This window comes from Protopterus annectens, chromosome 1.part1, assembly GCF_019279795.1.
Source record: "Protopterus annectens isolate FY-2018-M chromosome 1.part1, PAN1.0, whole genome shotgun sequence".
Taxonomy (NCBI): Eukaryota; Metazoa; Chordata; order Ceratodontiformes; family Protopteridae; genus Protopterus; species Protopterus annectens.
The window spans coordinates 1,176,570,117-1,176,584,700 of NC_056726.1; the positions used below are offsets into that span (position 1 = coordinate 1,176,570,117).

The following is a 14,584-nucleotide window of genomic DNA, read 5'->3' on the forward strand; positions in this document are numbered from 1 at the left end:
AGAAATGTACAGCATAATGGCTGAGAAATAAGATCTCTGCTTCAAAACCCGATGGTCTAAGATTCAAGCTCGACTTCTAAGCACTGGCTTTTTGTATTCTGCTTCTGCTCATGATATAGTCGTGGGTTTTGGCTGGATAGGCCTCTGGTTTAATCTCACCACCCTAATGAATGCTGGTTAATTGGATACTGTAACCTTTACTGATGACCTATCGATATGCATATGTATGTATGTGTGTGTATATATATATATATATATATATATATATATATATGCTGACATTTATAAATATTGAGCATTTACTTTTGTCCTAGTGGCTTGTGCCATGATTGAAAAAGAGACCCAGAAGCGTTAAGAAATGGTAATGTAAAAATATGAACAATCTTGATCATGGCCACATTTGTTGAAATGGCTTCTTCCTTTGGCTTTTTTCTGGCAACTGGAACTTAATCTGCTAGACTTGATATTTAGGGAGAAATTATGAGGCCTATTGCTAAGCTTTTTTGTGGATGACCAATATTTGAATATATATGTCTGAGTTTCAAAGTCCATGTTGTGCAAGCCATACATCTGGTGGTGAGTAGTAGCACATTATCCTGGCACATTGGTGTATGTTATCAATGTGCCTTTCCAATAAGCCAATGTGCATATATACTGTTAGTCATGTGCATAACATGTTATGCCACTGCATGTGCTTGTAACAGCAGACTTCTCAGGCTTGCAATAGGTAACATTAATGGCTACAGGTTTCACAGATGATTAATAGGCATGCACATATGTAACCTTTGAGGAGCCTAGCCCAAATTCCCAGTTGTCCCCAAGCACTCTCTAAGTGACCATCTCAAGATCACACAGTAGACAAAAGAAAGCTGAGGGAATCAAACCCTGTTTGGAAGAAAGTAGCTCATTAACAGGTCATAGCCTTAATCCACGATATCTGTAACTGTATGTATCTCCATAACCCGATATGCTAAGGTACCTCTGACCACTGACTTTTGCATAAGTACAGCTGTGGCAGAATTCAGAAATAGTGACACCAACTGCTCCTCAACAAAATAGCCTCACTTTGCATAACTGACTTTCTGGAATTTAAGCCATAATTTTATCACAGTGTAATTTCAAAAATACAACAATAAAATACACACACACATATAATTTTGTAGTTAAGATGGTTATAATTGTTATATTCCTTACCCAGTGACTCCTTCTACCTTTTTCTTTTCTGCATGATGCCATAGCAAAAAAAAAAAAAAAAAAGAGAGGAGAGAGAGAGAATATTTTTTTTACTTTGCAGTTTAAACACAGCAGGAACTTCATGGAATATACATGAATGCAAATATGTATTAAAATATGATATACAAAATAATTTTGAGTAGCCTGTATGTTATTCTGCTAAAATAAATGTAAAAATGCAATACTCCCATATAAAAATATCAGTTACACAACTTTCCAGTCACAATTTCATTTGCTGTTGTATCATCTTAAATGTTAGTAATATGCTAAACTTTGTATTTTTTCAAAGAGATCAATACACAGGAGGGTAATATGTATCTGAATTATACTGCCAATGAGTTTCAAAGATTGCAAAATGGATTTTCTGATCTCTATCACAAATGTTTAAAAAAAGGTATCTAGCAGACTCGTAGCTAGGGTGGGATGAAAGGGTCAGACCCTTGGGCACAAAGTGTTATGGGATCTGATCAGCAGATGTCAATCAGTCCTAAGTGTATTACCATGCATTTGTGGTCCAAGAAGAAGGAATATATCCCTCCATACTGCTTGTTATAAACACCGTTTGCTATAGTATAAAAGGGCAGAAGAGCTTTTGTTTTTGTTATTCCTCAAGTCAGAGTTGTGGCACTCCTGACTGGGAACAAACTTTTTTTTGTTTGCTCCTCGGTTCTGAAGTGTCAGTAGATAGGGAAGAACCGAGTTGGCTTGTCCCTTATCTAAGGAATGCCAGACTTGTAATGGACCTTTTTTTAAACTGAGGTGAAGCCAGATCGGGGACAGATCCATGAGCAGAATAATTATCTACACCTCTGTCATCCAGGTAATGAAAACTAAACTTATGAATTTTAACACTTTTCTATCAACTTCCTGTGCATGTTTATGGTTGATGTTGGGTAAAGTGTGGTTATTATAGAAAAACAAATTTTCAGGTATAAAGGTACATAAACAAGCAGGTTCCTTTACATACATGCATCACTGGAAAAACATATAATTATTGCAAGTATGCCATGCATTATGCGACTTATGTAGTTATTTGCTGCTATATATCATTTTATGTTGTAAAAATAATAAAGGTCTTTAAAAGTGGACCCACTAAAGCATTGGTAACATAAAAAATATAATTGTGCACAATATTTTGGCTAAGCATAAATGGAAAGTTGATCAGTCTGTCCTTATATTAATTTATTTTGCTATAAGTGTATCTTCAACTAATATAAAATTATCATAAAAGATTTGTGACTGTGAGAATGAAACTGTATTTATTTTAAGCAAGAATCTCTAAATCTAATGTAAAATCCATGTAATAAAATGACTGCAAGTACCAGTTTGCTTTAAGTATCCTGTATGTTGTTGGATGACCAAGTCATAAGATTTGTAAGTAAAAACAGCAACATTATTCTTGCATAACTATTATGCACCACTTTTACATAGATAGCAAGGAGGCACATTATATACTGATGATCTGTGAAAGCAGGAAATGCAACTAACTTTGTAAGCATGCAATGAAATATCACCTATTGTACTGTAGCTATATTATTTATAAATGGAAGGCAAAATGCATCACCGTTCCTTATCAAAATGGAGTGCATAACCAAGCAGGTGTAATCATGCTTTATTAATGGCATTCAATGTTGCATTTCAGGCATACTGCATGTGCTAAAGCTGTTTGGAAAATAAATCTTGCAAAATGTCAGCATCAACTGATTCATCTCACTTTTCTTGATTAATCAGCTCTTGCACTGCACATTCAATACAGATGTACAGTCTGAGTGACATCTGTTGTTGCAAAATTATCCTGTGTCAGCTTGACTTGTAATTGCAGTTAGGAAAACACACTAGAAATACAGGCACACATAATTTGCTCACATGCATCATACATGCTAGAGATGGTGAATTAGGTGAGGGCATGAAAAACAATTTGGGGGAGAACAAATAAGATTTCTTACCAGCTTACACCTAGTGCCAGAGACCTTGTGATGGGTAACAAAGCGTCTTATGTTTTATCTATGTTATTTTGTGTAATTGCTTGTTTGATAGAGTATGCTCAATCATTTATAATATGTACCCTGCTAATTCTGAGTGAGGAGTAATGATAAATACACATTTTCACTGACACAAAAAGTACAACCAGTGTTCAAAACTCAGTCAGCATAAGTGAACAATAAAAGATGTAGACATAGTTACAGAGATACAGTGAGAAAAAAAAAAAAAACAAACTTCGTAATGGCTGAAGTGATTTCTGAAACAGTGCTTGACCAGTGAAGTAAATGAGACAATTTTCTAAAGATTACAAAAGGTGCCAGAAGTCAAAGATATATAGGTTCATAGATTCATAGATTCATTTGAGAATGGTATCCTAACTGCCGTTGTGGGTTATATTAAGCATAGGCCAGTTATCCCTTTAGTTCAAATTATCCTTACCCAATTCCATGGTCTATAATTATATACTACCCTAATCACTATCATATGGGTAGTATAATTATATACTACCCATATGATAGTGATTAGTTCTGGGTAAGACACTGCTTACTTCACGAGTAAAACTATTGAATATTTGTTAGGGTCATATTGTAGCATTTAGGTATAAGTAGTACAGGAGCAATCCTGGGATAAATGCCTTAATTCCCATCCACAGATCCAGGTTACACTTCAACAGGGACAGGGATGTACTTGGTTTTATGTGGATGATGAATCTGTTCAGGAGTAGTGGTAACCCCAGTAACACAAATGATGCACATGAGAATCAAGGAAAATAAAGTATCTCATAATTAAAAGAAGTTTAGTGTTAGTCCACCTTAGACAACAGAAACATAATTAGATGTTATCTTCAGGTAATAATTTGTGACCGAATACTGACAGGACAATAAAAAAAAAATCATGGTTTAGTTCCTTAGATAAGTGTCACAAATATAGCTCTCAACCTTTCAGTCCAAGATTCAGGGACAAAACTAAAGTAATTGAGGGATAAAGACCCAAAATTAGGAACAGATTTTAAATATTGTTATTTATGTAGAAAGTTGCAAGCATAACAGGTTTTTCATTAACATGCATTTTTTGAATAAAATGCAGTCAAAACTTAAATGCCTGTCATTATTTAATGACTGTATTCCTCAATCGTTTGTTAGAAAACCACAATTGTTATGAGGAACAAACAGACAAACAATATGAGGTAAAATCATGGACACGCTGCAAAATCAGGTAAAGTTCATGGATAGGAAACACGACATTGCTGATATTTTTTTTTTCTAGGTGCTCCCATGTTAACTTCATAAGTGGGAACAAACATATCAAATACAGAATTCTGGTCATAAAGCAGCAGACAGTTGTACTCAATTAAAAAAAAAAATAATTCCACTAACAGCATCCTACCAGAGTACTGATGGCATCCCTGAATCTCTTTCGATAATTGAAGAACCTTAGCTGCCCTAATTCCAATACAAAACTTAATGATATTGAGTGTTCTTATGCTTGTTCATACACATTAAAAGTTGTTCCAGACAAAGTGATTGTTTTTTAAAGATTTTTTGAATGGGTGTCATGCAGATGTTTTCGGGGCTTTTGTCTGCTGACTAAGCTGAAAACAGTAATCCTTTCGGTAAAGTTACACGTAGTATGCCCAATTAAAACTGAAGGCATATTTTGAAGTGGGAGGTTTAATTTAACTAGACGTTCAGTAGATGTGTGCATATTTCATGATGAAGAGCATAACAAAGAGAATTATGATTGTATCTCTGATTACCGTCTGTTTATTACTTGTTTGAGAAATGAGTGCCAGGGAATTCAAACTGATAGCAAAGCTCTAGAGACGAATCTTGATATCCTTTCAGAAACATATGAAAAGGAGGGTTATTATTGAAGAGATCTACCCATAATTCTTTGTAGTGCATTGAGCTTTCTCTTCTTCGTCTGCTACCAGTTAAAAAAAAAGTGTATGACCATGAAGCATTTAGCATTATCAGATATATATCATTCAGATAGGAAGTGTCCCTCTGTTGAACTAGCAGCTGTAAAAGCTGTTAAATACTTTTCTGCACACATTCTGTCTGCAAGTGTGGCAAAATTAAGTTCTAAAAGCTGTTTTACCTTCTGATGCTGTTCATTACTGGATGACACTGCCTACTGCTAGTCCATTGCATGAGGCCCAGTCATGAGAGCGTGCATAGGTGTCCTTAACAAGTTTCTGTTAACCCCCCAAAAACACTGTCAAGACTGGGTCTTACACTTTTCAGAGTGCAATAGCTGTTTTGGAGTACTGAACATTTGTGTTCTATGGTCCATCCAGCCAAGTATGTGCAGTCTTATGGTGAAAAATGCATCTGCAAAATGCTGACTTATGTACTGTTTTCAATGGAGGAATAAAGTTTTACAACAACAGCAGGTCACATCTTCTTAAATCCAATTCCATAAGTATGCACCACAAATAATGCACTTCAGTCTTTAATAACATGCATGCTGCATTTATTTATTTAATTGTGGGATTCTGTGGATTCATCGTATGCATCTCGATAATAACTTGAAATTAACATGAAACAGTTTCTAAGTGAATACCTGCTACTCAGTGAGTAATGGACATTGTGATTTGGATTAAATAAGATATAAAAGCCAGACTAGGACAGCACTGATGGGGTATACAAACAATTATAAAAATAGGAACACCACCATAATGATGACAATAATAAGGTAAAATGAGAGATATGGGGACTTTATAGACAGGGCTAATGAACAATGTAGAACTATCTTAGCTAGTGCATCAGAAAACAAATACAGCTTAGCCTTCTATGATACAAGAATTCAGAAGAAACTTGTAACAGAAGACATCCATTCCAGTTTATCGTGATGATCTTTGTAGATGCAAATATACAAAAAAAGCCACAATTTAAAAAAGTATGATGACAGTGTCCAATGGCTAATACTCCTTCTTGTACTGCAGCATGGTTAAATAGTAGTACTATCCAAAAAAGTAATTTCAAAATGAAGCACCAATATTTTAAAGAATATATTCATGACAATGTATCACCTGAATGCTTAAGTGCATGTCAACCAGGTGCAGAGCCATCTTTAAAGGTAAGGTAAACAGCTTATATAGAGCATATATAGTACTGCGATGTTTACACTTCATGAGCATACAGGAGTACTAGTAGGCTACTGTGAGATAAATCAGTGTCAGAGTTCTCCTACACACTTATTCCATGTATACAAATCATGACATCAGCCACAGAGCAGAGGATCATAACAGTATGCCAATAATGTCTAATACTGTGCATGATAAAAGAAGCTTATGTGTCAAATGATATTGAATGATGGCTGAACAAATACATGGGTACTGTTGGTTGTAAATGAGACAAATAGCTGAAGTTTACCAAAGTGTTTGCAACTAAACACCACTGCAGTTCCACAACAACATACTTAACATATACAGTACATAAGTACAATGTCAATACAAATCAGCATGTCTAACAAACAGGCTTCCTGTTGTATGTAGAAAGATGGAAGTCTGTGAAAACCTGCTCATCTTATGAAGAAAGCAGATGAACCAGCAAGCAACTTCCTTCCTATACCCATAGTTAGTTGAGTTAATCTCTCTTTAATGTAGCACTTCAGAGTTTTTTATATTTATTAATGTCTTTCTAATGCTGGACCATTAAAAAACACAACTTACTTTGTTTTGATATGTATAGCCATCCGATTATGCCAAGCGCAGCGAGCAGTAGTAAAACACATACCACTGCAATTATTATGTTGGTAGAATTATCTGAAGGGAAAAAAAAAGTTTAATTATGTTGTTCTTGGTGTCAGTATTTCAGTCTACATTTAGATAGTTTTACCAATGGTCAATTGGACTAGAATAATTGATCAAAGAAGAGACACCAATGTATATAAAACAGAATTGTGAAACTGTGGTTTCCGTCTTTCAATTTACATATGTCACTGTATCAGTCTTTCTGTTTACTTATGTAACATTAATGAGTGGTTGACTGTCATTACTTACCAGAACATAAATTTACAAGCAGCATAACACAGTGGGGTACAGACATATTAAAAATAAAGGTACATTATGTAATGTAGCAAATCTAACAAGGCGGAAACTCTACAGAAGTAAAACCAGAAGTGGAAATGTTAGCCTGGGGCTGATGAAGAAGCACCAGTGAAGGCAATGGCTTTGGCAAAGAGGATCACTTATGTATTAGTTTTAAGAAGGTAAGTGGACTGGTCTGATGGCTCTTTTAGCTATAGCCAGAGCTGTAGGTATAAAATAACAAAATATGATTATATATTGGTAGTGGATACACTGAGGCAATCCAAAAGCATTATAATCCTGACACCTTTTTATACGACAAAAGCTGATACTTATACAAAATGAAGTGACACTCAGAGGTGTCTAATCATAAAAGTTTGATTTCTTTCTTTTTTTGTTTACTGTCTTTAATATCATTAAGAATTCACTCTTCGCAGGGATACAATGATTTAGAGTTACTATGTTTATGTAGTAGGAAGGTACAGGGTACACAAAACCACTACATGAAAGTAAAACATCAATCTTTGATAGTTATTGGTTTACTATCATTTTGATAATTAGTACTTCTACTTCTGACTCTTAGTTACTAATGTATCAAACTCTAGTCATAGAACCATACGAAAGATTTTATGTAGTTACTGCAACTCTAAAATAAGGCCCAGATAAGGTGTTAATCCACAAGTAAGATGGTTTTAATTCACAACAGGTTCTTTCTCCCAGCCTTGTAAACAAATTCTATCACTTACTCTCTCTTTCACCTCTTCTAATGTCTTTCCTGACTCATCTTGCTAATATTTAATGTATCTCCATCAATCCATGCTCTTGTCTTCTTCTCCCACCTTAAACTCGCGCTTCCCATTTATTAGTGCGAACAGTGCTTGTATTACACTCCACCATATTTGGCTACAGAATATAAATGTATTTGTTGACATTCTTACTAGATGCATCTAAATATTTATGATTGTCTAACTATTACACATGACTTCCTAATGTAAATAGTAATCTCAAGATGTGGTGACTATGTCTGGTTAAAATCTGTTGCAATTGTCTACAAAGTGTACACTTCTAATGTATAGTGGTACTATATATTGTTACTGCTGTATCAGTGTATTACTAATATGTGGACCTCTTCTCCCCAGGCTCCCAATGGGGCTGTTATGCCAAGTCAGACTACTCTAGTTAATAAATGGAAAATAAAATAAAAATAAATACAGTGAAATTTTGTATTGTGATCATAAGTACATCACTCAGACTGGCCTTTTTAAAAATCTTTCACATGGTAAGATGTCATGTTTCTTTATTAGAAGAGAGACAATAGTCCTACAGTGAACAGGTGCTGTTAGAAGTAATTCTTAGCACAGGGATTTGTTGAAAATAATGAAAGACATATGCTAATGTAGACTATGCTAAGGTAGTTATTACACTTCATGGCATGATGTTTCTGAGAAACAATTAATGTGAGTGTTAAACAAAAGGAATAGGACTGAAAGGGTCAGTATATCTTGACAATATTTGGAAAATGAAGTGGGCAAGGGTGTTAAAGCTTTGGTTTATCCTACATCACAGCATTTCCAAGTGTCAATATATGTGACGCATCTATTTAAATTGCATTTGAATGAGGAGAGTGGACAGTTATTTATAATACAATGAGGTACAGGGTTCTAAATAAATCCTGCCATCTTGGTAAATAAGTATTCTTTTGGTAAACAATGTAAAGGATGTCTTTTCTACAGAGATGTATCTGGACTACAATAACAAACCGTAATATAAGGCGTTTGTGTTTAATATGGTCTCTATGGAATGACAGCAGTTGCAGTACAGAAGCACATACTATTAGAGTTGACAGGAGAAGCTTCAGTATTTGTTTCATTAGCTGGCATTTGGCTGTTTGAGCTTTATCCAGTGATATTACATATAATCTGCTAGGGTAATAAACCGGCATATTATTTAAGATTGATTGTATAAAGTAGGCATTGTTGTTAATCTAGTTGATGAGTGATTATTCATAGGTGTATACTAGGCTAATGACCACTGGAGCCTTCATAAGACTAGACAAGCATATCAATTGTATTTTGCAGGTTTATATGGCTTAGAAATTATTTTATGGGGTACATTCTTACTAGAGCAAGATTTACAGGCTGCTCCTGTCCTTTAGAGACATAGGTGCTAGACCTGGGATAGATTTCTGATTTGCCAGCCACTGCACCGTGTTTCTGTTGAATAGGGTTAGCGAAGACATCTGCTTCATATGAATGGAAAACCTGGTCCAGAGAATGGGAATTCTCAGAGACAAATACATGTCCTTCCAACATATCTGATTATGTCAAAAGCAAAGCTTAAATCCCAAGATTGTGTCTTTTTTATGGTATTCATTTTGTGGATATGCAAAATACCCTTTAAAATGGGATCCAAGGATTCCTCGTATACCAGGCATAGACTGTATCTCAACAGTTTAAAGGAAACAGATTGTAGCAATAGTGTTTTGAGGCAATCCTCCTATGCCATTGTATTCTGTTTGTATGGATCCTCTGTGGATGTTCCAGTTGTTGCATGTGGCCGGTCAGGTACATACCAAAGGGCGTGTTAACCTCAATGATAGACCTAATGAGGGTGGAACACAGTGAAGAAATTGTTCCCTTGGACTTAGATACTATGCCCTTGTTTATAAGTTATTTATAGGTTATTTTATACCTTTCAATATGATAATGCTATTTTTCTAATAGCAGTTCTTTGTACAGAATAAAAGCTAATGCAATTTTAGGTTATTATAAATAGTGTAACATCACAGTATTTTTTTTTTTTTTGAGGCTGTTAACATTTTGAGTAGGAGTCAACAAAAAAATCAGCTATTTGTGCAGAGAGGCAAACTTGAAGTATTCTGTACTCAAATGTTTTGACTAATATTGACTTTATCTTTAGTTAGTGCACTGCCAAGTTACTATAAAATGGATAAGTGAATCAAACCTACTCTTGCAATAATAACAGATTCTGTTAGTACTCCATTCTCTGCTGCTTCAATACAGACTGCACCTGACTGCTGAACGAATGCTGACCTTTATAGAACTCTTCCATGATCCCATCTTCTACAGATAATTTTTCTTGTTTTACTTTTAGTTTACTAACCATTTGCTGGTACTCCTCAACAATAATAAGTGCCTCCAACAAACCCTTTTCTTATTTATTATGTGGGTCTTTTGTCAATAGCATGCCTTCTTTACCCCATTACCATCCTTTTTGTTGTAGCCTTTCCTTCCTCACCTGTGAAGTGTAAAAGTCCCTCAAAACTTCTGCCTCCCATTTTATTGCTCCTGAGCTTTTCCTGAGTTCAACTAATAACAAGTCCTACTTATGTTCTCTAAGTTTCCACTCTAGATATTTATCTTTCATTCCTCCTTTTGCTATCAAACATTTTGCTTGTCAATGCCTTTTCTACTGTTGTCACTTCCAAGTTCAACATCAGTATGTACACCATTTCCAAACCACTATTAATCCTCCATATATTCCTGAGCCCTCATTAACCTTTTGCTGTAAACATTTTATCTTCCATCCTTTACAAATTATTTTATTGACTTCAGGTCTTTTCTCCTGTAATTCCCTTTTTGATTAGTAATATTGTCCTTTTTTTAATTTCTGCAAGTCTTTTGGGTTTCTAATACCATGGCAGGAATGGACCCCATTCCTAAGTCAAAGTATAATTGAAGTTCATGAAATTATTGTTGTTTCAATCTTTGATGTTATCCAGAAGTGCTCTTCTCAGCACCCACAATGTGCCCAGTAATGACTACTTCTGGAATTCGTATGGAGTTACATGGATTGGTAACATATCTAAGTATGATTGTAAATTATTTTCTATAAGACCCCTTGCTCCTAGTACTACTACTGGAGCTGTCTCGGTATCCTTCTTCCACATTGCCCTCATTTCTGGCTTCAAAGCTTGATATTTTATGACTTTGTGTCACTCTGTACATGAGACACTCTAGTCACTGGGTGTAACAATTTCAACGATTAATGCTACTTTTGTCTTCTTTTCATAGACTACTATATCTGGTTATCTTGCATCTATTTTTGAACTGTTGATAATAGGTGATCCCATGTGATATAAACTTCATAATTTTCTATAATGCTTTGTTGCTCATGTTTCCAGTGTTTTTCAGCTACTTCAGTAGTATAATGTTTGCACAATCCCCATTGCAACAGTCTTGCCACATTATTATGCCTTTCAGTAAACAGCCCTTCTGGCATTAGTATATCATAACCAGCAAAAAGATGTTCGACTGCTTCCAATTCTGTTTTACAAAACCTACATTTGTCTCTTTCTCCCACATGTTCAATGGTCTTTGTAAACAAATGTGTACATAGTCCACTATCTTGGGCCACCAATATTAATCTTTCATCCTTTGATTTAAATTCACTTCTCCCTATCGATTCCAGCATTTGATCCTGATCAACATGAGGTTCTTCCAAGAATTTTCTATACTTGCAACTATATTTATGCATTTTCCACATTTCTTGCCTTCTCATCTGATCTTTCACCTTATATTCTTTCTTTTGTTTTTGGCACATTCAGTTGCTTCCTGATTTTTATATACTTCTGATTTGATTTCCATTCCCACTTGATGCCGACATGCTTCAGCTAAACTAAGTAGGGAAGTCATCTTAGAGTTATTCTTCTCATGTTTCAAAACTTACACTATGGTTGGGTCTTATGAGGTCTGCAGATATATATATGCAGTCCCATGACTGCAGATCTATACATGTAATCAATTTTGAGGAGGTTCATAACTCCTTCAGAACTGGGAATATATAATCTTGGCATGCATTGATTTTTATAAATCATTTGATGAGCGTGAAACATCCTTGTTTTCCTGTCCAACCTATCCAACACCTTTTGGGCCAGTCAGTCACTCCAAAATTGTAAGTTAGGACAGGAAAAGCAAATCGGTTTATAGCTTGGACTTTGTTCCTAGATGTCGACACCATTTTCTGTATTAATTTAAATTTACCAAATGGCAACTATCCTGCTCACCATTTCTTAAGACAACTACAGGAGTTCCCCAGGGATTGATACTAGGTCCTGTCTTATTCAGTATATTCATCATTAACTTCCATACCACTCTCGCCCATGAGACAGTTATTCAATATGCTGATGATTCCATAATCATTTGCACTGCCAAATCCATTTCTGTGCTGCGGCATCTAACCCAAGATGCCTTTACAGCTACTGAAATGTGGATGAAAAACAACCACCTAGCTCTAAACCCCAATAAAACTAATCTACTAATATTCACCCCCCAAATAAAAATAACCTTCTCAACAGGAATGTATTCTCTGTCCAATCCATAACTAATACTATCATAGAAGTCATTCTAAGTGCTGGAGCCACCATTGATAAAATCTAACATTCGACCTCCATACTCACAGCAACATCAAAAAAACACATCAGAAACTAGGTATCCTTTATAGATACAATCAGTTCATTAACTTCACTAACAGGAAAGCTTTAGCCTCTTCCGTTCTGCTTCCATGTCTATTATATGGTGCTCCCATCCTCACCAATATACAATCCTCCATGAAAACCAAACTTAACACATTCTACAATAAGATCGCCAAATTATTAACAAACTCAAAATATGTATCCCACCACTGCTTATCTCTATGTCATCTAGACTAGCTTGAACTGCCACATTACCTCACATATCTTCAGTTAACTACTGCACATAACTGTATATACAAACCATCAATATACCCTTCTCTTTCCTCCTTACTAACCACATACCACCCCCCACAAACCCCTTAGATCTGAAAACAAATTGTTGCTGAAATTTGACAAATCAAATCACTCGGCATGTAAAATGCTGTACTCTTTCACTGTCTCAGAACTCTGGAATGCCCTCCCACCTTCTATCAGAACCACCAGTAATTCTGCTCTCTTTAAGACGTCCCCCTGAAAACATCTTTCTTCTCTATGGCACTGTACATGTGCCAAAATAACACCTTAAAAACCCATCTACTCCTCTAATTCCATCCCAATACTCATATAGCTTTGTCCACTTCATCCTGCAATAACTACTACATGAGCTGTCTCTGCCATGCTAAGTCTTAGCTTCTAACACCTACAAACAAATAACTATGAATAAGAAAACTCCACCTTCAATGTTAATAATTCTACATGATGTAGACATGTAAGAATGCTACACAATGTAGAAGTGTATAAATATGTATATAAACTGAACTGTTGAGATTATATTATCTGCAGTGCAGTGCAGCAGTATATAATTTGTACTAGTGTTAATCGGTGATATTTTACACCCTTGTAACTGTATTTTACTCTATATCGTGTGTTATTTTTTCTTGTTTTCTTTTATAATATATGTGGAGCTTTTCTCTCCGGGCCTCCACTGAAAATGGAGTCACCTAGGCCCAGTGGAGCTTCCCGGTAAACAAATGCAGTAAATAAATAAATTTAAGTCTTCTAAAACATTCCTAAGTTTTATTCACATCTGTTTATGTTCTATTGTTCATCCTTCATCAATTCCCAAATATTTATACACTCCATCATGCTCAACTTCTTTTATATCACATTCTTGTCCCAAACTGATGTTTTGCTGGTGCTGTAGTTTTCCTGCTTTAAAGGTTGGCTTTTCACATTTATCAAGACCAAATGACATTCTTATATCATCTGAAAAAGTTTTGACCACTTGCAGTTGTGCTTTCAGTTCATCATCTGATGAACTATACAGTTTTAAATCATCTACAGAAAGAGAAGTCTTTACACTTTGCTGTTTTCTGAGAGCCAAATTGTAGCCGTGACCTAATCTGTTATGTAGATAGCTTAATGGGTTAAGGGCAAGACAAAAGAACAGGGGTGACAGAGGGTCATTGTGATGACAAGGTTTAGATCCCTGGAGCGTGGGGCTCTGAGGGATTGGGATTTCTTTAAGTGGAGCATGTCCAACAGCTCAGGGATTGACATGGTCTTGTATGTTAAACAGAGATCACCTCTGAATAGACAATATGCCACAGAGTATAGCTGGAGTTTTTTAAGACAGCCAGTATAGGGCATCTGTTTTAGGCCTGTGATTCCTTTAGTGAGGTATTTCTGCAGCCTTTCCAGCTGTTGCAGATGTCTTGTGAGGTACATACAAATGGGGCATTGTACTCTATAATGGGTCTAATGAGGGATGAGTACAGTGGGACAATGACCTCCTTTTTTCTGGATGAAAAGCCCTAAGTGATGAGGTGTGACACATAGAAAGATTTCCTGACTGTTGTGGTGATGTGGTTATTGAAGGTGAGACCACTGTCCACCTGTGCCCCTAAGTCTCTCATCACACT

At 35.6% G+C, this 14,584-nt stretch overlaps 1 protein-coding gene across 1 annotated transcript in view; it reads right to left on the reverse strand.

The window, feature by feature from the left end:
• The window catches only part of LOC122815857, a 299,383-nt gene that overhangs the window by 234,947 nt on the left and 49,852 nt on the right, over positions 1 to 14,584 (reverse strand). The window contains exons 4-5 of the mRNA XM_044088675.1: positions 6,893 to 6,985; positions 1,195 to 1,222 (exon numbers count right to left, since the gene is read on the reverse strand). Coding sequence (XP_043944610.1) covers positions 1,195 to 1,222; positions 6,893 to 6,985 — 121 coding nt within the window. The remainder of the gene's footprint in view (positions 1 to 1,194; positions 1,223 to 6,892; positions 6,986 to 14,584) is intronic.